This window comes from Acinonyx jubatus, chromosome A3, assembly GCF_027475565.1.
Source record: "Acinonyx jubatus isolate Ajub_Pintada_27869175 chromosome A3, VMU_Ajub_asm_v1.0, whole genome shotgun sequence".
Classification (NCBI taxonomy): domain Eukaryota; kingdom Metazoa; phylum Chordata; class Mammalia; order Carnivora; family Felidae; genus Acinonyx; species Acinonyx jubatus.
The window spans coordinates 78777450-78802247 of NC_069388.1; the positions used below are offsets into that span (position 1 = coordinate 78777450).

The window sequence follows — 24798 nt, forward strand, 5'->3', positions numbered from 1 at the left end:
TGTCCTAAACAAAGTAATAGTAAACTACTGTTTGGCAAAAATCTTTGGAGCAATGTCCCAGATGCTTTATAGGAATTATTTCATTTAATCTCTTAATAGTCCTATGAGAAAAGCATTTGATTCCTATTTTGCAGATGGGGAAACCAAGACTGAGAATTTGCAGTGAGCACATTCTTATGGACCGTACATTATTCAAAACTCCTCTCTCCTGTGAGGAACTCCTTCCTTGCAGCTGGGTACTGGTTATAGAGTCTATCTTTAAGCCATGGAATGAACCTGTGGCCTGCCCTGACCAATCAGAGTACTCCATCCTCTTGGTCACAGTAACTGGTTCCTAAAGGGGCATTGACCCAGGCTGGGCCAATCAGAAACTTTCCTGGGACTTTTCTACCAGGAAAGATATGATCTTTGTCATTTGGTGGCTGTTCAAGTTAAGCTTGGGTACTTAATATTGGCTTCTGGGTACAGAATCTTGGCTTCTAGTATTCATTTTACCATATAGAACATGTTTATCTGAGGATGAAAAGATATCATTTGGACCCCTAGATTCAACCATGTCTGAAGTTTGCTGTACTCTTGAACCACTCAGGTTACATGAACCTATAAATTCCCTATAGGGAATTAGCTAGTTTGGGTTGGAGTTTTGCCAGTTGCCACCAAAAGAGACTAATAAACAGAACTGGTAACAAAGAGGAGTATTGTAAGTGAGAGATCCTAAAATGTAGGTTTATTATATGTGGGGAGCAGGCCCTTGGGTTCCCAAGGTACATGAACCAATAAATTTTCAATTAAAAAATGTTTTTAATGTTTATTTTTGAGAGAGAGAGAGAGAGAGTGAGCAGGGGAGGGCAGAGAGAGAGAGGGAGACACAGAATCCAAAGGAGGCTCCAGACTCTGAGCTTGTCAGCACAGAGCCCAACACAGGCTCGAACCTGGGAACTGCAAGATCATGACCTGAGCTGAAGTCAGACGCTTAACCAACTGAGCCACCCAGGTGCCCTTAAATGTTCAATTTTTAAAAAGAAAATGTGATGTGCAACCAAGAGAGAATGTCTACTACAAAGATTAAATGACTGGCCCAAGGTTGCCCAGCTAGTAAGAGGAAGTGTTGGAACTCAAATCTGGGACTGTGGGGTTCCAAAGCCTGGACTCTTACCCACTGGGTCCTACAATGGCAATGCCAATTTAGTCAGTGCATCTGAATTTACTGCAGGCTCTGCCTCTGTGGCTTCTCCAAGAAGATGGAGCGGACCGCTCAAAGGAAAGCCTGAGGTGAGGTTTTCTAATTCCCTTTGGAAACAAAGGAGACTGTAGGATGAAGAAAAAGTGGCCAGACTTTGAGGTCCAGATCTAAGGTTGTGATTTGGGATTATGGTCCCCAATTTGCATGAGAGACCGAAACAAAATCCTCTGGGGATTCAAGTGGCAACGTTTATTTGTGGCTCTCATTTGATTGATCTCTGTGCTGGACTTGAACTGATCAAAGACAATTGAAGATGAAGGCAAAGTTCACTCTAGTCAATCTGGAATGCCAGCTCGCTACCTATTTTTAAATCTTTCCCAGGATACAAATTTGACAGTGTTCCTTCCTATTCTCTTCCAGTGTCCAGTCACCTCACAATATGAGGTTCTTTATGATTAATTTATAAGCTTCCTGCCTTAGCTCTTCAAACAAGTGGAAAATATCTAGTCTTTACTCAACAGCTATCATAGTTTTATTTTTATTTTAAGTTTTTTAATGTATTATTTATTTTTGAGAAAGAGAGTGAACAGGAGAGGGGCAGAGAGAGAGAGAGAGTCTCAAGTAGGCTCTCTGCTGACAGTGTGGGACTCAAACTCATGAAAATGTGAGATCATGATCTAAGCTGAAATCAAGAGTTGGACAGTTAACTGACTAAACCACCCAGGTGCCCCTCAACAGTTATCATAGTTTTAAAGCCTCAAGTCACTCTACCTTTTTCCTTTCCAAGCTTAAAAAACTTAATTTAGTCTTTATTGCCTCTTTCAAAGGTTTCATTGAACTTGGTGGTAGTTGTCCAGCTTATTTCCAGGGCTCCTGTATTTCTAGAATGCAGCATCCAGTAGGACTTTCTGCAGTGATGGAGATATGCTATATCATACCTGTGCTGTCCAGTATAGTAGCCACCGGTCACAAGTGGCCACTGAACATTTGAAATGTGACTAGGGTGACTCAGATTGCATTCTAACTTTTATGTTTAATTAATTTAAATTTAAACAGTCACATGTAGCTAACTCCCCCAATTGTATATAGCACATATATCTTCTGATCTCATTTCTGGCCTCCCAAGTATTATCCTAGTCCTTTAAAGACCTGCCAACTTTTGTTCACTCACTGGTCCACTAAGACACTTTACTCTTTAGAATTTCCAGCTTCTATTTGAGTGCTTTGATATTTTTTCACATCTCCAAGTCTGTATCACTACTGAAATCTCTTTTCTACCCCTTTTTCTCATATTGTTTAGAATAGTTTGCCTTTCACCAAAAAAGATGGTTGTATTGCAAAGTCAGTTCGTGGAGAATTAATTACATAAGAATTCCTTAGACGAGGGGCACCTGGGTGGCTCAGGTGGTTAAGCACCTGAGTCTTGATTTGTTTTATTTTTAACATTTATTTATTTTTGAGAGACAGAGACAGAGACAATGTGCGTGGGAGAGGGGCAGAGAGAGGAGACACAGGATCCAAAGCAGGCTCTGGGCTCTGTGCTGACTCAAAGCCGGATGCCGGGCTCAAACTCATGAACTGTGAGAAGTTGGACACCTAACCGACTGAGCCACCCAAACACCCCATCTGACTCTTGATTTAAAAAAAGAACTTTAAGAGCTTATTCATTTTTGAGAGAGACAGAGAGAGAGAGAGGGAGGGAGTGAATGAGTGGGGGAGGGGCAGAGAGAGGGAGACGCAGAATCCGAAGCAGGATCCAGGCTCTGAGCTGTCAGCACAGAGCCCAACGCAGGGCTCGAACTCACCAACTGTGAGATCATGACCTGAGCCGAAGTTGGACACTTAGCTGACTGAGCCACCCAGGTGCCCCAAATCTTCCTGATATTTTTATGCATTATTTTACTCCAGTGTTTGGAAATATTATGTCACACTGGTCTTTCTGATTCTCAGAGCTGGGAGATTATGGAACTTAAACGGAATTACGAAACGGTAGTGGCTCAAAGGGCCTAATGGCGAGTACATTTGCCACCACCACTTTCTTCTTTCTGTTGCCCTTTTATTGTTTCATTGACCTGCGTTTTTGATCTCCTGTTATATAAGAGTGGGACAGGCTTTTACATATGTGTTCCAAGAGATGAGGGAATGTATCTTTAATTCAATTAATCTAGTGTATCCTTTTAACAATTCTAATGCTCACAGTTAGTAAAAGCTAAACCCTGCTGAAAGCTGACTTAGGAGATGCCAACAAAAGATCACTGGCTGTTTGTTTGCATTTTCTGGCACTGCTAAATTACATTTGGCTCAATGTTCAGCATCTGCCCCAATTGGAGGATGATTTCCTGAGTGGCCCCAGGAGTCCCAGTCCCTCTATCCCTTGTACAGGGCCAGTGCCTCTCTGTGCCACTCCAAGTAGACTTGCACAGAATTAACCTTACACAGTTAATGTTTAATTTTAAAAGCTGTGCTTTTTTTTTTTTTTTTTGTATTTCCATTTTGGTGAGTAGACCAGATGCTTTGCCAAATTTACCCTCAGCTAATTGCGTAGTTCAATGTCCTGAATGTGCCCTTGTTTGCTTAAGACCTGCTGATTTGCACAAGAAATTGTTCCAGGAATGTGGGTCAGAGTGGACGCTCACATGGAAGCTAAAGTGACCAGGAAAGTGCCTCAAAGGCCTGGCTTGGGTGCTAGGTGTGTGCAAATCTGCAGGAATAGAAGATTCTCCGGGGCAGGATTTTCATTTTAATGATATGGCTGCTGTAGGTGGGGGAGAGCTGGGGCCTGGAGACATGGACAAAAATCAGTTTGGCTCTGATCCACCTTTGGAACCCCCTCAAGCTTTTCATCTTGAGCAGGCTTTGGGGCAAGATTGAAATAAAATATTAATGCACAGCTGGAGGGAAATAATTTTAAAATCTGGCATTTGCTCTGCCTTCGTCCCTGGAGGCCCTCTGATAAGATGTCTGTGAAGCAGGAATGATCTTCCAGCAAGAATAGAATAAGGATAAAGTTGCTCAGTTACTCTGCTCCATCCCTGAATCTGGAAACTGACCACCAGAGGTGTTCCTGGGAATGGGGCTCCAGAGCAGATCACAGTGCTCCAAATCCTGCCACAGGATGAGAGCTGAGAGTGGCCTAGAGGGGATTAAAGAGGGTAGCAGGGAACCAAAAGAGACAAAGTGGGTGCAGCTTGGGTGGTTGGGGGTGGGGACAAGGGGAGGATCATCTTCCTACTTTGGTGACAGCGAGGGTCTCTAACCTAACAGATGGGATAGATTGCAACCTCCTGTCATTTTTTACACATGCTCCCACACAGGTTATCTTGGGGCAGCTCCAGTTTGCACTTGACCACCCCTGGCTGGCTGTATGCCCTGTTGTCTTGCTGTCTCTCTTATGAGATTTGTTTTGGTGACCTACAAGGAAGACATTCTGCCAGCAACTCGCTGTATTTCACTCAGCTCTCATGATCCCTCTAAAGCTTGTTTCAGTTCTTAGAAGTTCAGTCATTTTGTTAGCTGCCTGACTTTCCCATGGATACATAACAATACCACACACTTAGTGGCTTAAACAACACAAATGGATCTCACTGGGTTGAGATTGTGGGCAGGACTGTGTTCTTTTCTGGAGGCTCTAGGAGAGAATCTGTTTTCTTTTGCCTCTTCTGGAGGTTGCCCACATTCCTTGGTTTACACCCCCTTCCATCATCAAAGCCAGCAGGGGCCAGTTGAGTCTCACATCACACCCCTCTGACACCCTTCTGCTACCCTCTCCCACATTTAAGGACCCTTGTAAATACTTTGGATCCACCTGGCTAATCCAGGATAATGCTCCCTTTTTAAAAAGATTTTTTTTTAATGTTTTATTTATTTTTGAGAGAGAGAGAGTGAGCATGAGTGGGGGAGGGGCAGAGAGAGAGACACACACACACACAAAATCCAAAGCAGGCTCCAGGCTCTGAGCTGTCAGCACAGAGCTGGACGGGGGGTGGGGGTGGGGGGCTCAAACTCAGGAACAAGGAGATCATGACCTAGGCTGAAGTTGGATGCTTAACCAACTGAGCCACCCAGGCGTCCCTCCCTCTTTTAAAATCAGCCCACTAGCAACCTTAATTCCATTTGCAAGCTGAATTCCCCTTTGCCATGTAACCTAACCTGTTCACATGTTACAGGGATTAGGACATGGACATCTTTGGGTGACTATTGTTCTGCCCACTTTAATTAATAATGAAACCTCACCTTTTCCCAAGGCATTTACAGACCTCCTTGGATCCTGAAAATGCCTATAAGATAGGTGAGTGGGTGGACTTGTCAAAACACCAAGGTAAACAAAACTTGTACAGATCTCACCCTAAGTTTACTTTGAAATAGATGATGGGAGATAGTTACAATGCAGGTCATGGTATTCAGTTCATTTCCAGGCTGTAACTCTAGATGACAGTACATAGTAAAGAGAAGGAGTGGTGGGGGGGGGGGGGGAGAAACTGTGGCCTTATATGACCAGCTGTCAGACCCAGATTCACGTTTTGCACTCGCACGAACTTGACCTGGCTATGTCACTTCCTCTTCCCAGTTCTGTGATGCCCTATTAAGTGACCAAGATGATAGTTTTCACACAGACAGCTACTGTAGAAAGGTGTGACCCAGATGCAAAGCTATACGTATTTATTAAAACAGATGTCAGAGAAAGATGCTGATGGAGAATTAAAACCACAGCCCTGGTACTGACCTTGTTGAATTTTCCATGAAGGAGGAATAGGCTATTCGAGCAATCAATGTATGGACAAACTTTTTTTTTTCTTTTGAAATAACGAATGAGCTTTTTGAAAAAGAATCAGAAAACCTATGATACTTAGGGCAAACCTAAGAGCAACTAGCAAGGAGGAGTTCTGACCGCCATTCCATGATTGCCGTTCAGATAGACGGGACCCGGTTATGCAGTTCTGACAGCTGAACTCCTCTTGCAGTTTGACTGCGGAGCTCGGGAATTGCATCCTGAGTCTAGGGAAATCAAAAGAAACAAAGTCCCTAACCTCTAAGAGGCTGGATTTGAAAGGTTTGCCCTGACTTCCTGCTTGCTGACACTCTCTGCGTTTTATTCTGTTCTTATTTATTTATTTTGGAGCGAAATGACAGACTTTCCCCAGCCTTAGCACAATTTTTCTGCTCAGGGTCCAAACTTAAAAATATCAAAACCAATACCCACCCCCCCCAACACACACACACACACACACACAATTGAGACGCCTTATTGGGGCGTTTGGCCATCTGTTATTCAATAATACAGAGGCTTATACTGTTAAGGCAGGAATTAAACTGGAAAACCATGTGCTTTCACGAGCAGATACCTTTACCAGGTGATTGGAGTTTAGCAGCATACATCGGACACTTATTCCTTGAGGTTTGGTAATGGTAAATAAATCGTGGAGGGGCCCAGCATCTCAGAAAGCAATTATAGTAAAACTTACTCCTAAGGTGGGTTTGCCCCCGGGGTGAGTGGTGGCTTTGATTCTACGTCTTCTCGTCTTCTCGGCTCCAAAGCGTGGCTGCCTCAAATAGTTAGAATGAAAAGGGAAGGAATGTTTTTGTTGGAGAGTCCCAGCAGTTTCCAGCATATTTTCCATTTGCCTGACTCTGCTCTTGGCCCTGAATGGGGTAGAAGGTGGGGTTTTCTCTACTGAAATCATGAAAATCTCTTCCCTGGCATGTGGGCATTCAGATCTGCTCTTGGTATTCCTCATGTTATTAGCTGCAGCTGCCTTTGCTGTGTGCAAATTGTTTTTGTGTTTGGTGAGGATCACATTGACTTGTGATTGCCTGTGCCCTGCGGTCGGAGTGGGCATTTTTGTGAGGGGCTTGATTATTCTTGTGTTTTTTGTTGTGTCTTTTTCACTCTTCGATTCCTGTGCTGATTTGGGCTTGTTTGCAAAAGGAAGAAATATTTGGCTCAATCCATTTCATGCAGTAAAAGCAGCAGCTTACTGGAGACTGTTTTTATAACCGAGGAGACTGACATTTTCAAAAGAAATTTGGCAAGCTGTAGGTGTTGTTAAGATTTTGTTTGATATGGAGCACACAATAACACCGCAAGCGAGCACGTGCCTCACCGTTAACTCTATTTTTTTTTAAGTTTAAAAATCAAAGCAAAAGAAAACAAAAAGCCTCCATCGAAATGTTGTTAGGTAAGCTTGTACATTTGAGCTTCATGGTGTTTACATCTATGAAATCCAGAACCAATGAGTTCCTTTTTGTTTCCGTAGGACCAAAAATTGACATCAGGAAATATTTAACTGTGATATAACAACAACAACAGCAACAACTTATAAATGCGGAGGTGCAAACAGAGTAAGATCTGGCAACTTCTCATATTTTAAAGATTACAATTTAGGAACACACTGAGTAATAGTTTCATAGGACTCAAGTTAATTTTAATTATGAACCCATTACTCAGAGAAACAGAAAACTATGTGGGTACCTTGACTGGCACAGACCCACTAGTGATGCAGTTTGCCTCTCTCAGAATCAATTTCTGACCACCCTGCATAACCACTTTTCTCCTTTGTCGGCTTCTGTGTGAGCTTTCAGGTTGTACTTCATTAATTTGCTTTTATAGGAATCTTGCTTTATAAAATGTAGCTTTCAGGTTTATTCTAAGGGAAGAGGGAAGAGGAAGAAAATGTGCATGACAAGCTGCTTTGAAAGCCTTGCTGATTCCTGGCTCCAACAGTGGGTTCATGCTCTGTACCCCTTGGCTCCCCGAAATGGGACAGAATCCCCTCCAGCGGGGCCCAGAGTTTCCCCCACCAAGCACCTCTTTGCTAATCTCTCCTACACTCCATGTTTTGAAAGCTTGTACTAGACAGTATCTACCTCATCCTAGAATCAATCCTCTGTGCCTGCCAAACAACAGGACCTCAATTGGTCTGTAGAACTGAACTGTATGACAAAGCTTTGGAATCGGACATTCCACAACTTGAATCCCAGGCTATGTGAGCTTGGTTCACTTATTAGACCTCTCTGATATTCAGTTTTTCTTATTTGGAAGATGGTATTATTATAATAATTAATATATAATGTACTAATACAATATTATAATTCCTTGGAGAAATAAGGTAGTGCATGGAAAGTACTTCACTTTCATAAGGATCTACTTCAGAAAATGACCATCGTTTTAATTAGTGTACCAAAAGTTTTCCCCACTTAAAAAATTAATCAAATACACATCTCTTTAATATCCACTCAACTTTGATGATCCAGAAATGACCAAGGCTGTACTGAATGCAATTCCAAGCAAATTTTAAAACTCAGATTTTTAGTTGCCCTACTCAGCTTTTGTATAGGTAAACATGTTATTTAGTTAAAAAAAAATGACAGGAACTTGTGCCCCCCCTCCCCACTTTTTTAAACTACTTTCTTTGTTCCCTAGAGGTCTACGGGTGCAGGGTTGAGAAATGGTGCTATTGCTCCTGCTTTGGTTTCTAGTTCAAATGGGTCTAAATGAACCCGAATACATCTCCAGAGCATGTATTTGGGGAGAGGGAACACTGATGAGTGAAGAAGCACATGGTTTTTAGAGCTCAACAGGCTTAGGTTTAAATCCTGTCTTCTGTTTGCTTGTTGTGTGACTCTGGACAGGTTCCTTAGACCTCTCCCAACTCCTGGTTTCAGCTTCTGTAAAACAGTAATAATTCCTACTTTACAGATTTGTCATGAGAATCAAATGAGATCATGATAAAGCCCTAGCATAGCATCTGAAAAATTACAGGCCTTCCATGAAATGATCGTTATTTGTATTCGTTTTGGGAATCCAGCCAAATTTGTAGGTTTATTCTTAGTGTAGGAGTGGTTGTTGGCTTTAAAATTAGAATTATTTTTCATGCCCCCAAGATAGGCATGAGTAAATGTGACATTTCTAATTTCTAGGGAGTTTACTGATTAAAGAAATGACTGTATATTAAAACCAGGAGGCAGGAGCTCTGAGTTCTAACATGGCTGGCTTATTCATTCATCTCTGCATTCAGTCAATATTTTTCAAAGCCTACAGTGTGCCAGGCATGGTCTTAGGCACTGGGGATACAGTGAATAAGACCTGATTCTTGTCCTCAAGATGCTCCTTGACTGTAGGGAGACAGGTACTCAGACTTGCCTTTTACCTCATCAGGACCTCTGCTGCACCCTTGTTTGATGATTAGCCCTCATGGTTTCCCTTACCCTTCTATCTAGTAGAGATGCCATGGTTCATTCCTGCTGCCACCCACAGCAACACCTAGAAATATCTGTTTTTGCTTTATATATGCCTAACTCCGGATCAGCATAACTATCTAACTTCTGTCAAAGATGACCCAGATAGCTGTAGAAGATGATCCAATTGCAAAGGTCGAAACAGCTGCACATAGCCCAGCTCAGCTCTTAACAAATCTTTGTGCTGCTTAATAAATCTTTGTGGCCCTGGCCACTCCTTTTACCAGTCTCTATATCCCATGATCTGGTCTCATTTACCTCTTCAGCCTCATGTCTCTTGCCCTTTCTCTCTCTCTTTTTAAAAAAAAAATTTTTTTAATGTTTATTATTTTTTTTAAGAGACAGAATGTGAGTGGGAGAGGGCAGAGAGAGAGGGAGACACAGAATCTGAAGCAGGCTCCAGGTTCTGAGCTCTCAGCACAGAGCCTAACGTGGGGCTTGAACTCATGAGCTGTGAGATCATGACCTGAGCCAAAGTCAGATGCTTAACCGACTGAGCCACCCAGGCACCCCCTGCCCTTTCTCTTTCTTTACATTGAGCATTGCACACCCTGCTTGTAATTCTCTACACATATTGTGAAATTTCTGGCCTCCCTAACTTTGTTCATGGCATCTCCCAGTGCTAGGGGGGGGGAGCCCCGATCAGCATGGATTCAGGTAGCCAATTCCTAGGCAGACACATCTCTAGAATAGAGGTGAGCACCTCAAGTTAGCATAGCTAGATGATATGAACATCCATTTCTTCCATTTCGTGATTAATAAATAACTTTGATTATAATTTGGCTTTTTAAATAGATTTCTTATAGGAAGACAATATACTGGCAGTTGTAGTTTGCATTATAAATTGATAAACCCTGGTTTATACATCATTCTTTTATGAGTTTAGTTTCTATGGTCACATGGTCACTCCTTTTGAGTCTCTTAGTTAAAATTTAATTTCTGGATAGAAAGCCAAGGATAAAACTGCTAAACCCACGTAGACAACATCAAAGTAATTAGCTGGCCTCCTGAGACAATGTATTTATCTCACCTCCCTACATCAACAATGACTTCTAAAGATCTTTTACAATTCGGAGGAAAACAAACAAACAAACAAACACTTGAATGTGACTTATTCTAGTGGAATGTCCCTAATAGATACATATTCACTTGTTAGAAACATGCTTGTAACAATATCTTATTTCCTTTCTTTTGAAGCTTTGCTTTCTAAGCAGCCTTTGCAATTATAATTTGATCTCCTAAATGGATCGGGCTCCACAGGAAAGGCAAGATTTATGCCTGTGCCCTGGTATTTAGGGTGCTCAGACCAGATATAGTTCCTATTAAACAGTATCAGCAAGTCTCTTGGCAGTTTAGATAAAGTTAATCAAAATCTCTGCTTAATCAAACCTGGGGGTAAAGCTTCTGGTCCTAAAAAGCAACAAAGTGAGTTGGAATGACTTAGAAGAAATTAAATTGTCCAGGAAATTAAGAATGTTAAATTATAATAAGAATATTTACCATTTATGAATATTTATGTTTATCTCATTTGATTCTTGCAAAAGTCCTACAAGCACCCATTTTATTTATTTATTTATTTATTTTAATGTTTATTTATTTTGAGAGAGAGAGAGGGCAAGCAGGGGAGTGGGGGCAGAGAGAGAGAGAAAGAGGAGGAGAATCCCAAGCAGGCTCCACACTGTCAGTGCAGAGCCCAATGTGGGGCTCAATCTCATGAACGGTGAGATCATGACCTGAGCTGAAATCAAGAGTTGGGCACTTAACTGACTGAGCCACCCAGGTGCTCCTACAAGCACCCATTTTATTTGTTTATTTTTTAAATTTATTTTATTTTTTATAATTTCCATCCAAAATAGTCATCATATGGTGCAACAATGATTTCAGGAGTAGATTCCTTAATGCCCCTTTCTCATTTAGCCCATCCCCCCCCCCCAGCCCCTCCAGTAACCCTGTTTGTTTTCTATATTTAAGAGTCTCTTATGTTTTGTCCCCCTCCCTGTTTTTATATTATTTTTGCTTCCCTTCCCTTATGTTGATCTGTTTTCTATCTTAAAGTCCTCATATGAGTGAAGTCATATGATATTTGTCTTTCTCTAATTTCGCTTAGCATAATACCCTCTAGTTCCATTCATCTAGTTGTAAATGGCAAGATTTCATTCTTTTTCATTGCCAAGTAATACTCCATTGTGTGTGTGTGTGTGTGTGTGTGTGTGTGTGTGTGTGTGTGTGTGTATCACATCTTCTTTATCCATTCATCCATTGGTGGACATTTGGGCTCTTTCCATATTTTGGCTATACAAGCACCCATTTTAAAGATGAATAAATTAAAGATTAGGCAAGTCAAATAATATCAGGCCAAGCTGACAAATGGAGAAAGGACTTAAGCATAGGTTTATCTGCCTCCAAAGCCCATGCTTTTAACCACTATGCAACACTGACTCCATCAACTAAATCCATTCATTCACTTATTCACCAAATATTTATTGAACACTTACACTGTGTTAAACATTAGAAATACCAGGATGAATAAAACACTTGTCATGAAGACCTTACAATTAAGTAGCAGGAGTGTATTAACATACATATAATAATAAATTGTTTTAGTTGCAGTCATAAGATATGAGCAATAAGATAAAAAACAAAAACAAAAACCAAAAAACGTGTACAGGTGTTACCTAGAAGTAGATAGGGGACAATGGAAAATTTCCATAGAGGATAGGACAGTTGAGCTAGGCATTAAACGGTAAGTAGACTTTCATCATGTGGGTAAGATTACTTCAGGCAAAAAGAGTGGTGTGGAGGGAAAATGTCCATAGGCAAAAATCCAGAATGGTGACTGAGGAGCTGCAGCTGTTGGTTTGGAGAGGTGGCCAGATGAGACCAGACAGGTGTGAAGATGCTCTGCATGCCACACTAGGGAGTTCGGGTTTTATGCTGCAGGAAATGGAGAGTCTTTTGGAATTTTTTTTTTAATGTTTATTTTGAGACAGAGAGAGAGCATGAGCAGGGGAGGGTCAGAGAGAGAGAGGGAGACACAGAATGTGAAGCAGGCTCCAGGCTCTGAAGTGTCAGCACAGAGCCCGACGCGGGGCTCGAACTCACGAACTGTGAGATCATGACCTGAGCCGAAGTCGGACACTTAACCGACTGAGCCACCCAGGTGCCCCTGGAATTTTAAGGAGAGTAGCAACATGGTTAGGTTTGATTTTAGATTTCTCAATAAGCACAACGGTAGGGAAAGTACTGTAAAAGTCAAGACACTATTGCAAGGCGGGAGTACAGTGAGATGTTACTCTGTATGACCTGGTCATTATATTCCTATTAATACAGTACATGCTTGTGCTCTCCTCAGACCACCCAGATTTCTTCCCTTGAAAAATAGCACACAACAAGCTCCTTAATTATGGACGTGTTTTTTTAAGCAGTGTATGTTGGAGGATGTTTGTGTGTGTGTAAAATATATTCGTACCTAGAATTTCAGCCCTGTTGTGAGATTCTTTTGAAACGAAGATTGTATCATCTATCAAATTAGCTCTCCTTCAGTTTTCTATCATTTTCAAATATGGCAACAATGTCTTCTAATTCTGTTTCAATATAGATATACCAGTATTCATTGTCTACAGGATAAAGTTCAAACTCTTTCTTATAATATATAAAAGACTGATAACATCTTGATGCAATCTTGCCAGCTTATCTCAAGACCTTCTCTACACACCTTACATTTTATTCACATCAAACTACTTTTGGTTTTGTTCAGGCCTTATGTTTTCAAATGTCTGTAACTTTGCCTGTGCTGTTCCATCTATCCTAAAGACCATCTTGCCCCCTAGACAGGATTCCTCACTTATATTCATATTTTACATTGCTCTATGACAATATTATCATAAGCCATTATAATCACCTTAAATTTGTCTCCTTCCGACCTTGGTTCCTATTTGTCTTTTTGCCTTGAAATATCAAACATAGTGGATGGTTACATTGTTGGAGCTAACTAAATCACATTTACTTTGCAGAACAAAATCTTAGCATGCTAAAAATAAAAGGCATGAACATCCTTTGTTGCTCTGCTTTGTAAATTACTGAACAGTCAACAGTTAACTGCACTGCTGCCTTCCTTAGCAAAGGTTTATTGACCATAGGAAGCTCTAAGATTTTAGAATAGCAAAAAAGTTTGACTCTATCTCTCCTTTTTAGGAAAGCTATTGAAGCAAAGTCCTAAACTTCCACTCTCTCTAGTGATCATTTTAGTACTAGAATTCTAGACACTAATGAATCAAGCATTTATAAAAACAATTAGTAAATGTGCATATCACTTTTTGAATTTGAATTTGAGTATCAGACATTTTTCTCTTTTAAGCTATACTAGTGAGGAGTGTCTCTATCATGTTTTTGATTAGAATATAATAACTCAAGATCAGGAACTAAAAACCTTTAAAAATTAATTGATAATACCACTTCCTTATCAGCTGAATACAGTGCTATTATAGTTGTAAAGAATTTGAAGGCCTTTCTTGGTTGATTGTTTTTAAAAGTCTATATTTTTAATGTGACCTAGCGCTAAACACTTGGGACTGTGGAGCCATGAAGGATATATAGCTGTGATATACACACTGTGATTTTATATACCTCACTACGTTAAAAAGCTTCTTCCAGCCAAGAGTGTTGCTGTGGAACTTGTTTAGACTGAGCATGTTGATAAGATAAATTGCCAAGTGTCTTTGGTTTTTCATAGAATAGATGTTCCATTTATCCTCAGTTTTTCATCTTGTTTTATAAGAGTTCTATACTTTCTTGACTGGTCTCATTTTTAGAAAGATGTAAATCTATGTAAGCACCAGGATAAATTTAAACATTGTGGTTAAACCTGTATTTAAACACATCTTTCTAGGGCCTGAATGTTTTTAATGCTTCAACACTGGGGGGGGGGGGGGAGGGGAAGTGGGGGGGGAGATTTTTAGAATGATTCTTACAATTAACTGTTTTATTTTTTATTGACTTAAAACCTTCAAACTAGCTATCTTTTAAAACTAGAATGAAGATATATACCCATAATAAATTAATGATGGTAGCACTTTCAAAATATGTTTAAGTATTCTGATGAACATTTTCTAGGACCAAAATCTAATTTTCACATTGGAACAAATTTATGAATAGGGTACCCTGCTCCCCTTGCCTCATTGTTTTCTGCCTTCATGCCTATTTTGCTATGCAAAAGCTTTATGTCAATTTACTCTTTGAGCTGTTTAAGACCAAACCAAATTATTCCTTCAGCACATTTTAAACAATCCCTTAAAGACCTCTTTTTCTTGGCTATGTTTCCAATCTTGGCTTATCACTATAATATTTCATGCTCTATGCTTCTGAAAAAATTCAATATTCAAGAACAAAGTAATCCAGAGCTTTACTTCATTTCAGTCTTTTTATGTCCTAGGGCTGTCCCAACTCAATGACCCAGTTTCTATTGTGTCGCATCTCCCTGTCTGTTGCTGACTGCGACCAGCTTGCCTAATCCTTTTCCTGTCCCTTATCAGTTTTCCCTTAATTCAAAAGTCTTTTTTTTTTCCAATTCTTTGCACTTCTTCTTTCACAGCTTTTAGGTTTTTCTTCCTCCTTAGGAGATTCAGTGTTCCTGTGGTAGCCACACTGAGACACCAAGATGAATGGCTAACTAAGGTCCATAAGTCTGTCCTTCTCAAAATTTCCATTGTATTATCTTTAGAAGTGTGAGTGGTAAATGGCAGAAAGTGGATAACTTGGCATTATGCATCAAGAGTCCTTAAAAATGTTCATGTCCTGTGAACCAGCCATTTCACTTCTGAGGGTCTAGCTTATTAATTAAAAGGAATCATCTAAGATATGGGAAAAAAACCAGTCTACATGAGATGCTCATTCAATGTTTGTATGAAAGCAAAAGAAGAGAACAGTGCAAATATCCAATAGGAGAGAAGTTAAAAACAATTAGCATCTATCTCCTTGATGGGAATATTGTGCAATCATTTAAGATGATGGTTATTTGACCAGGTAGAAAGATGGATATTTATGTTTTCAGAAAACCAGGGTGCAAAATTATAAGTGTCAATGATCACAACTATGTTTTTAAAAAGCATTTACAAGGGGAAAACAGCAAGGAAGCATGACATTTGCTGATAGTTCTTATTTTAGGGTTGTGGATTTACAGATGACTTTTCTTTACTCTCAAAATCTTGATTACATTTATTTTCAAAGTTTTTAAAAGCCATAATTTTAACTGATGCAAATTATGAACCACTTAGGTTATGCCAAGTAAAATGTATAAAAGACTATTTCAAATAGAGTTCTATTTAAGTTAATCACAATCTAACGACTGGCAAAGGGGCAATAACACAGTGAGTGTGTTATTAACATTGTGCGTAATCCCAAAAAAATTAGGAAAAAATTTTCAATACCTATTTTAAAATATAAAATGATTTTTTTTAAAACTTTGTTCTCTCCAAAGTTACTTCATCAAATCAACATCTGGTCCAACCTTTCAATCTATTTCCACACTGTCTTCAGAGAGATTTTTCTGAAGCCTAAATCTGTTTGTGATATTCCCCTGTTGATAAATCACTCAGGGATTGAGAACATTAAAATCTTTAGCTTAGTTTACTAGCTACTCCCAAGCTTCTCTACCTTGTTCTGTGTCCTTTCTTCTCATGTACCCTCCCCACCAGCTTTACCAAAGTATATATAATACCTGAAACAGTACTCAGAGTCACTATTATTTCGGTTTCTTAATACTGAAATGAACAGTTAATACACATTCTTCAAATCTCAAGTGTTATTTTGTTTGGAAAGACTTTACAGATTCTTCATCTTCTGTAACCCCCTTCTCTGTAATCCCACAGTGCCCATTATATTGTACGATCATTGATTTGCTTGTCTGCTTTTCCCACCAGACAGTGTACTTGTTAATAGTGCACAGGCGAGCGTGTGTTTAACCACACTCCTCACACCCCTCACCATGTCCCCTGCCTGTGCTCTGACAGTGAGATGAATAGTGGGTGCTCAGTAATGCTGATGAAGGGTCAACATGCTAATAATCCTGGACACTAGATGCCAGGAACAAACTGGGGAGACGTGCTGGAAGTGAAAGACTGTTATCCTATCAGGTACCTATCAGGTAGAAATTGTTCAGTGCATCTCACCCTGATGAAGTTGGACTTCCCTACTTTGTCTTAAGGGTGTCCTGCAAATATTGTACCTCCCACATCATACACCTGAGAACTGGGAGCAGTCTTAGTTGTCTGTGAACCTCCACTATTCCCTTGTACATACTAGACATTCAAGCATCCATTGATTAACATCCAATTTTCAAAATACATTCTGATTTACAGAAATTTGCGTCCACTTTGTCCGTGATAAGCCAAAGCCTCTGGAATAAAAAAATATGTGAAAGACAAAATATTTGTGAAGGTCAAAATCCTAACTAGAAATTTTCAGAACTGTGTTGTGGACCCCTAGAAAGATAGATGTAACAGGAATTAAGAATGGACGAACTTATTCAAATAAAACACAAACAAGGACTGCAGGAACTCCAAATGTGCTGACATGTAAACATCTTCTTCTACCTCAATTTTCATATGCTTATAGGGAACAGGGTATACTCCGACAGAAAATACTGGTTCGGCCCAACACAAAATCATGGTTTTGTTGTCTAGATGGAAAACAAATGACTCGGTCATGTTCTCAATTGATTTTCTTACTTTCTTTTTTCCCACCCTTATTATATTTGCATTTTAAGCAATATAGATAGTACAACCAAAACAATTTTTTTTTGTAGAAAATTTTAATCAAATTCATTTTCCCCCAATTTTTATAGCCTTTAAAATTTGACTATGACTCTAATATTTTACCTATTAATCCTTTAATATAAATTAAAGTATGAATGTATCAGAGGCTCTGATATTTAAGATAAAACTCTGGAAACTGTTATATAAAACAGTCTTGCTTAATCATCCCCTTAATTTATCTGCTATATAGACTTAATGTTCTTATTTTATATTTTCTTTAACACCTATCCCCGGGGTGCCTCAGTGGCTCAGTTGGTTAAGTGTCCGACTCTTGGTTTCGGCTCAGGTCATGATCTCACAGTTCACGAGTTCGAGCCCGGCATTGGGCTCTGCACTGGCAGTGTGGAGCCTGCTTGGGATTCTCTTCATGAGCTTGCTCTCTCTCTCTCTCAAAATAAACTTAAAACAATTAAAAAAAAAATCACTTTTCCCCATCTGGAAACAAATGCAAACAAATGTAAGTTTAAAAAAAATAACCAAACAATCCTATTTTGGATTTCAAAGTATTGGAATATACATAGTAACTTCTCTGGTACAAGGGAGAAGTTAAACAGCCTGTGCATCGGGGGAGAAATCTTTGACTGAACTTTATATATATTAATAGGAAGCAGAAATAATGAAATTAGCATGATTAGTTTGGGTAGGTGTAATTACGAGTGAAAACATTTTCAAAAATTAAGCAATGTAAGAATGAATAAGGCAAAACAGAGAGATACTAGGATGAGCCTGAATTACAGAAAAGGAAAATTGGAAAGAACACTTTTTAATGTAGCTACAACTGTTCTCAGTAAAATGCATTACTTATAAAAGGCACATTTCCCTATAGCTAAGAAGAAAATATTATAACCCTTAAGACAATTCGATCATCACTAAAAATAATGTTGAGATACACCCATGCAGCTTTGTTCTTAACAACTCCTTTAAAAAGGTTTGCTCTATTAGCAAGGAAACATGCTCATTTAAGGTCATGAGTGCAATCTCTTTTGCCCATCTCAGCTCTCACTGTGGATTAACAGGGACGCTGCTTTTCAAATCAAGTCTCATGTAAATCTAATGGTTATGCATTCTTCAGTGAACAGTGATTTAATAGCTGAGATCACAAGGGTTAATAAATGTGCCTAGTGCAGTGCCTACTACATAAAAGGCTCTCTTTATCTATCTATTTATCTATCTATCTATCTATCTATCTATCTATCTATCTATCTATCTCCTTCCCTTGCAACTCTGTAATAAAAATAATAAACCCATAGCCCAAAATAGCTATACAAGATAGGAATGATTTGTTGTAGATACTTTAACATAAATATTTCATAATTTATTATAAAGACATTTTTGTACACAACCACTATAAATACTTAACATGGTTTTATAACAGTTGCAATTTTATGATTTCCTAAATACCATGATAACCCACCTGTTTTTAACCTCTGTATAAAAGCTAAGTGTAGGGTTAGAATTTAACCCAGGACACATCAAAATCTGGTGTCTTGGTTTATAAATATAGTTAATACATTAGGATATTGACAAGAATTGCCATGTGCTTCAGATGTACTGCCAAGACATGAAGAGCCAACAAGCTTCAAAGAAATATACACGTTTCTAGTTTTAGGTGCTAACAAGAAATATTACTGTAAAGCTGGTAAACTGTATCAACGCAGTTGATCAACGCAGATCAACGCAGATTTCTATACACCTGAAAAAGTCAACAACAAAAATATTAAGATATTTGTCCACCAGGTGGACAGTATCTAGGCTGTAGGGTTGACTTACTGCTTTCGTGTACTGTACAATCAGTCTTATCATTGCCCCCAGCTTTGGAATTTCAGAGCTAGACAATATACAGTTCAAAACACTTGCTTTGTCCTTTCTCTCATGCTAGATCTCTGATATGTCCCTCTTACAGTCTTGCTAAAGGATCTTTCAGCTTTTCACTCAACAGCACTGGGTCAAATCTCTTCTATACAGGATCTCATTCTTCTCGTGCCTCCTCTGTATGCAGAGAGCCGGTCAAAGTCTTGGAGGTGGAAACGAGTTGCCAACTGATTTACCATTTTCCTCAGGGTAACAAAGGCTGAAACAACTTGGAAAGTAAGGAACAAAGTGAAGATGATGTGTATTGCTTTTTCCAATGGCAGATTCGTTAGGCCTTCATTAAAGAGCAAGAATAGAATTAAAGGCAGTTGCAACAGAAGACTCAAAAGCCAAAAGCCAGCCAATTCAGGAACCTGCAACGACACACAATAAGAGTAAATCAGATCAGTAAAGTACAGTCTTTCATTTATATAGATCATCAGTACTGGGTACCTACATTATGAGCTCTGTAATTCAAAAGGAGTAGAAAATGGTCCGTGTCCTCAAAGGCTTACAGTCTAGATTAAAAGTGAAAACTAACTTATGTGGCAATGCTAGAATGATATACATTAATAAATAATTGAATGCATCACAAAGAGGCATGAACTAAATACTGTAAGAAATAAGACAACAGTGATTAGGTGAAAGAAAGAGTCCAAGCATGTAGGCTGTTGAAGTTGGGTAGAAGGAAGAAGAGGCGAGAAGGTAAGTAAGCAAAGAAAAGCATGACCAGGAATCAACATGTCTGGGGGAATGGATGCTTGGGTTAGAAATAACAAGTGAGACCGGTAGGTGTCTAATTCTGAAGAGCTGAGAAAACCACAGAAATCTTTAAGCATTATCCCTAAGCTGTGGTGACTGTAAATGCTTAGGCAACACAATGATTCAGAAAAACGTGTCTGGCCTAGGATTCCTCTCCCATTTTCTTATTCAGGATCCAAACATGTTTAATTGACCATGTATTTTCAAGGCAGGTGGAGAAGAGGGAAAACTGTCAATTCTTAAGTGCTTACTATCTTCAGGTATTTTATATAAATTATTTCATTTAATCCCAACAAACCTTGAAGTAAATATTTCCCCCATTTTATATACAAAGAAAGCCAGGCTCTGGAGATTGAACAGACTACAGGGACAGAATTAGTAAAGCTGGAGGCAGGCCTTTGCTCCTTCTACCACAGCTCCCTGCCTTTTCCTCATTATGAAAACCGTATTGTCTTTATGTGTAGCACTGAGAGAAAGGAAAGAAGAGCCTACCTTTTCCTGTAGGTTCCCCATGTAGCCCAGATACAACCTGATAGCTTCAATTAAGGTTATTATGATGATAACAGTGACCACAATGAATTTGTAGTAATCAGGCAAGACTGAATACTAAAAAACAACAAAAAGAACACAAAAATAAACATGTTTGTAAAATCTCACATAGAGTAAAACTGACCTGAGATAGAAAATAAATTTTAAAAACTTTAATTTTATTGACAATGTAACAATGCCAGGAATGGGCAGAAGAGACCTCAGCAGAAGTATTAAAGCACAGACTTACCTTCATCTGAAGCATCATAATGCTGCTTACCCACCAAAGTGGGAAAAAGTAAGTGTTAAAATAAAGTGACATCTGCAATGCCAAACTGGAAACCATTTCATTATCTACAAAAGAAACAGAAAAAAAAACCAAGCTCCTAATTCTGGTCAATGCCCTATATGTCCTTTAATTTCTTAAAATTAGTATCTATAGTGTTGGTTCAACAAAACTCCAAATTTTAAGCCAATTTATAATCACTGACAGCAAAAGGAAATATCTTTCATAGTACTATTTAATTCATATACTGGCTTCATGGGAGAATGTTTCTTTCTTTTTTTTTTAAGTTTGTTTATTTGGGGGGGGGGGGCAGGGAGGGGCAGAGAGAGAATCCCAGGCAGGCTCTTCACTGTCAGCACAGAGCCTGACTTGTGGCTCGAGCTCAAGAACCATGAGATCATGACTTGAGCAGAAGTCAGAGAGGCTCAACTGATGAGCCACCACCCAGCACCCCTCATAGAGGTATGTTTCGTATTTTTCAATTACTTCATCAATTTGCCATTACAGTCTGCTGATTTTTTGCACACTAATGGTGTAGATTAAATGTGGAATATCAATTTGAATCCTATTGAACAGGTAACAATAATGATCATAACCTCCTTTGCAGAGTTCTATGTAAAAAGCCTATAAAACTAACACATAAAATACCTAAAAACTTACCTTTCACACACCTCTCTTCAGCATACTCTAATCCCATCCATTCACTAATACCCAATTTAATGCCACTTTGTCCGTAAGTCCTTTCTTGATCCTATTCCCCCACCCTGGTAGAAATCTCTTCCCCTCTAGGTATTTACTTCTAACCTGTGCGTAAGAAAGTGTTAGCAAAGAACATCCCCCTGCTCTAGACAGTCTAGTGCGCTGAGAGATCAGGAGCTTTGGAGTCCAAGTAAACCCATAACTCCTCAAACACCCCTGGAATCCTCAATGCCACACTTCGGATAAATTATTTAACCTCTTTGAGTCTCAATTTCTTCATATGTAAAATGGTAACATTAAAAGTACCTCACAGCTTGCTTGCAAGGAATAGAGATAGTATTAATTACTTTACCCTACCACCATGCCTGGTACTTAGCAGGCACTCAATAACATTAGTCCCCTTTCCTTCTCTTTTACTTAATACACAGACTCATTGTAAGCACAAATCCCTAATTTGAGATACTCATAGAACCTAAAATCTTGCCATACATATGATGCATACCAAATATGTACAAGCAGAAAGAATGGAAACGTACTGTCATAAAGACATCAATGTAGACATTTGTGATTCATGAGCTTCATTTATCTAAGGGTGATTGCCTAATACCTTTTGCTTCTACGTAAGAGAGAAAGGTCCTAAATTAAGAATTTGATTTTTTAAATTAAGCCCTACAAATACATTCTAAATTTGACTAAATTCTAACAGTTTAGGAACAGATAATGCATTTTGAAATCAATTGCACTAAATGTAACAATTTATAAAGGCCCTAAAATAAATTTCTTAAAAACTTTTTTTCTCTCCACAGCTGAGTATATCTGCCATTCAATAATTTTAAAATATAAGAAATAATCCTGGTCTCTCAGAGTAAGGTTTCCTATAGCTCCAAGAATTTGCCTGATTATTAATCTACTTTTTTTTTACTCCGATATTATGACCTACTTTTGCTTGTACCTATTTAATTTTTTTTTGCTTGTACCTATTTCTTACATTATCAGTGATAACAGAATGAATTCGTAAAATTTGTTAAACCTGAAGGCAACTCCCCAGCCTAGGATTCTTTTTTTCATAACAGTACAACTCTGGGTCAGTGGACGTGGTAATGGTATACACTTGTAATTACAGTGCAAATAATCAAACCTACTTCGGATCCACAAGGAAGAAAATGTGGGAAGGAAATGATAAATTAAGCTGAAAATTTTAATACCTTTGGAGCAGAAATTAGTCAAATTTTGCTAAGGAGTTTTTATGTTAGAAATTGTGTACATGAGCATCTTAAGCGTTACGCTATAGCTATACGGCATTTCAAACTTATAATCATGCAACTGAAAATCAAGTTAATATGCAAATGAACCTTGAAAGCACAAGACATGAATTTACTAAATTTTGCAAAAGTACCAGTTGAGTTCTGTAAACGGAATTTAAATTAAAACATTATATAAATCAGGGGTAGGCAAACTACCAGCCAGCTGCCTGTTTTTTGTATAGCAAGTGAGCTAAAAATGGTTTTTCACATTTTTAAATGGTTGGGGGAAAAAATCAAAGAATAATATTTTGTGACACTGAAAATCATATGAAATTCAAATTTTAGTGTCCATAAATAAAGTTTTATTGGAACACTGCCACATCTATGCATTTACCATTATCTATGGCTGCCACAGAGACCTATGGCCTGCAAGTCTAAAATATTTGTTACCAGCCCTTCACAGAAAATGTCCGCTGACCTCTGATACCTTGCATCACCAGACTTTAGTGCCTGTTAAGGCTTCGCTTTAGAATCAGAGACTTGACCTAATTTTTCACATTATACTTTTCTCTGTACATCCTAAATCTTAAAGAGGCCTAAATTCAGGGTGAAAACAATGCAACTATGGGAACGTACTTTTCTCTGTGCTCTTTTAAAAGTCCCTAGACCAAGCAGGAGGAAAAGGTTTCTATTTCCCCAGCAGAGTTCAGTGATAAAAACCACATGGATTTGGATGACAGTATGTTGTCTATCATCATGATTTAAGGAGGGAAACTGTTCTGGAGGAAACAGAGTTACCACTTGCCGTCAAGTTGAATGCTGTATGGTGGTATTTTGTTAGCGATTTAGGGAAAGAGTTGTACATGGTGAGGGGAATGTGGAGATGGCAGGGAAGGGGGCGAGCTTTGTTGAAAGCGATTCTACTGTGGCAGCTACCATTCTGGAGTGGATAGCGGTTTAACAGGACTCATTAAAAAAAAAAAAAAAATCTTTCCATCTCTTCCGCCAGAAAACGGACTTGCGGTGGAACGTGGTCGTTTTGCGAGTAAAGGAGAAGAGAAGAGATTTTAACCAAGATGGGGAGTGGGAAGGGGAGACTGCCTGGGCTGTTTTCAGTCCAGCTTGGCCACAAACGCCAGAGCGGAAGTCGCAGAGGAAAAACACCGCCGGCCTTCGCGGAGGATGCGGGACCGGACGTGTGCTGCGAAGGCAGTGTTTATATTTTTAGTTTCTGAGGAAGGCCGGTGCCACCTCAACGGCTAGGCTTACAGTTCGCCGGCCAGGACCGTTAGGGATACGGGACTGGAAGTGTCCCAGCCCCAGCCCCAGCCCCAACCCCAACCTTGGGGTGGGCCCCTCCTCCGGCTCTCTTCCCGCACTGCGGGAAACCAGCTGAAGGCGAGGCCGCCATTTTAGGTCCGGGCAAACTCTGGCCGCTGCTTAAACCCACGCCAGGTCCTCCGCAGGCCATACCCGCTGCGCCGGGCCTCGGCCACTCACCAGGACCCTCGCTGTACTCCGGCCCGGTCCGGTTGGAGTCGCTGAACACGGTCCGGCTGAAGTTTCCCAGCCGCTGGCGGACCGGATCCGGCAGCTCCATGGCCGGGCCTCGGTACGGCTTACAGCTAGGTCTGCGGACGCTGCCTCCTTCTACCGTTCCCACGGCAACCGGGCAGCGCGAGATGCTGGGGCCCAGGCGCGCGCGGCCGCACTGCGGGGTAGAAGCGCAGGTCGCGAGCACGAACGCCTGGAAAGGAGAGGTGTGCTGAGAGTTGTGTCCTGGCGAGCGCCGCAACCTCGTGTGCGAAACGGCAGATTCCTTAGTCCTGTTATAAGCCTCATCATTCTTAAAAACAAATAGAAACAATAATAAATGAGCCGAGGTTGGTTTGTGATATAAGGAGCCGTCACACCTCGTCAGTGGGATGCAAGCTTTCTGGAAGGAAATATAGAACGAATGTAGAACTTACAGAATGTTCATGACCCGGTGGCTTCTTTCTTAGGACTATACATTTGAAAAGTTTTATTATTAACATATAGTGTGTATGCGTATACATACAATATTTTTAATAAAATATTCTTAGTATATAATATACATTCCTAGAACTGTGGATAGATGTATACGCACACACGCACATTTGATGGAATACATTGCTGCATCTTAAAAAACATGCTTGCAACGAATATTTGATTGTATGG

The 24798-nt window shown here is 39.7% G+C and overlaps 1 protein-coding gene across 1 annotated transcript; it reads right to left on the reverse strand.

The window, feature by feature from the left end:
* Positions 1-18908: 18908 nt before the first annotated feature.
* Positions 18909-24411, reverse strand: TMEM17 (transmembrane protein 17). Its single transcript, XM_027072375.2, has 4 exons — positions 24100-24411; positions 20621-20724; positions 20335-20448; positions 18909-19454 (listed from the first exon to the last, which is right to left on the reverse strand). The coding sequence occupies exons 1-4, from the start codon at positions 24197-24199 to the stop codon at positions 19176-19178; spliced, it is 597 nt and encodes a 198-aa protein (XP_026928176.1). The 5' UTR covers positions 24200-24411; the 3' UTR covers positions 18909-19175.
* Positions 24412-24798: the final 387 nt, after the last annotated feature.

Excerpts from the sequence above, each read along its gene's own strand:
- TMEM17 (XM_027072375.2), bottom strand. The coding sequence starts at position 24,199 with ATGGAGCTGCCGGATCCGGTCCGCCAGCGGCTGGGAAACTTCAGCCGG. Across the intron at positions 20,449-20,620 it reads TTATGATGCTTCAGATGAAG|TATTCAGTCTTGCCTGATTA; the intron begins GTAAGTCTGTGC and ends GTTGTTTTTTAG. Across the intron at positions 19,455-20,334 it reads TGGGGAACCTACAGGAAAAG|GTTCCTGAATTGGCTGGCTT; the intron begins GTAGGCTCTTCT and ends GTGTCGTTGCAG.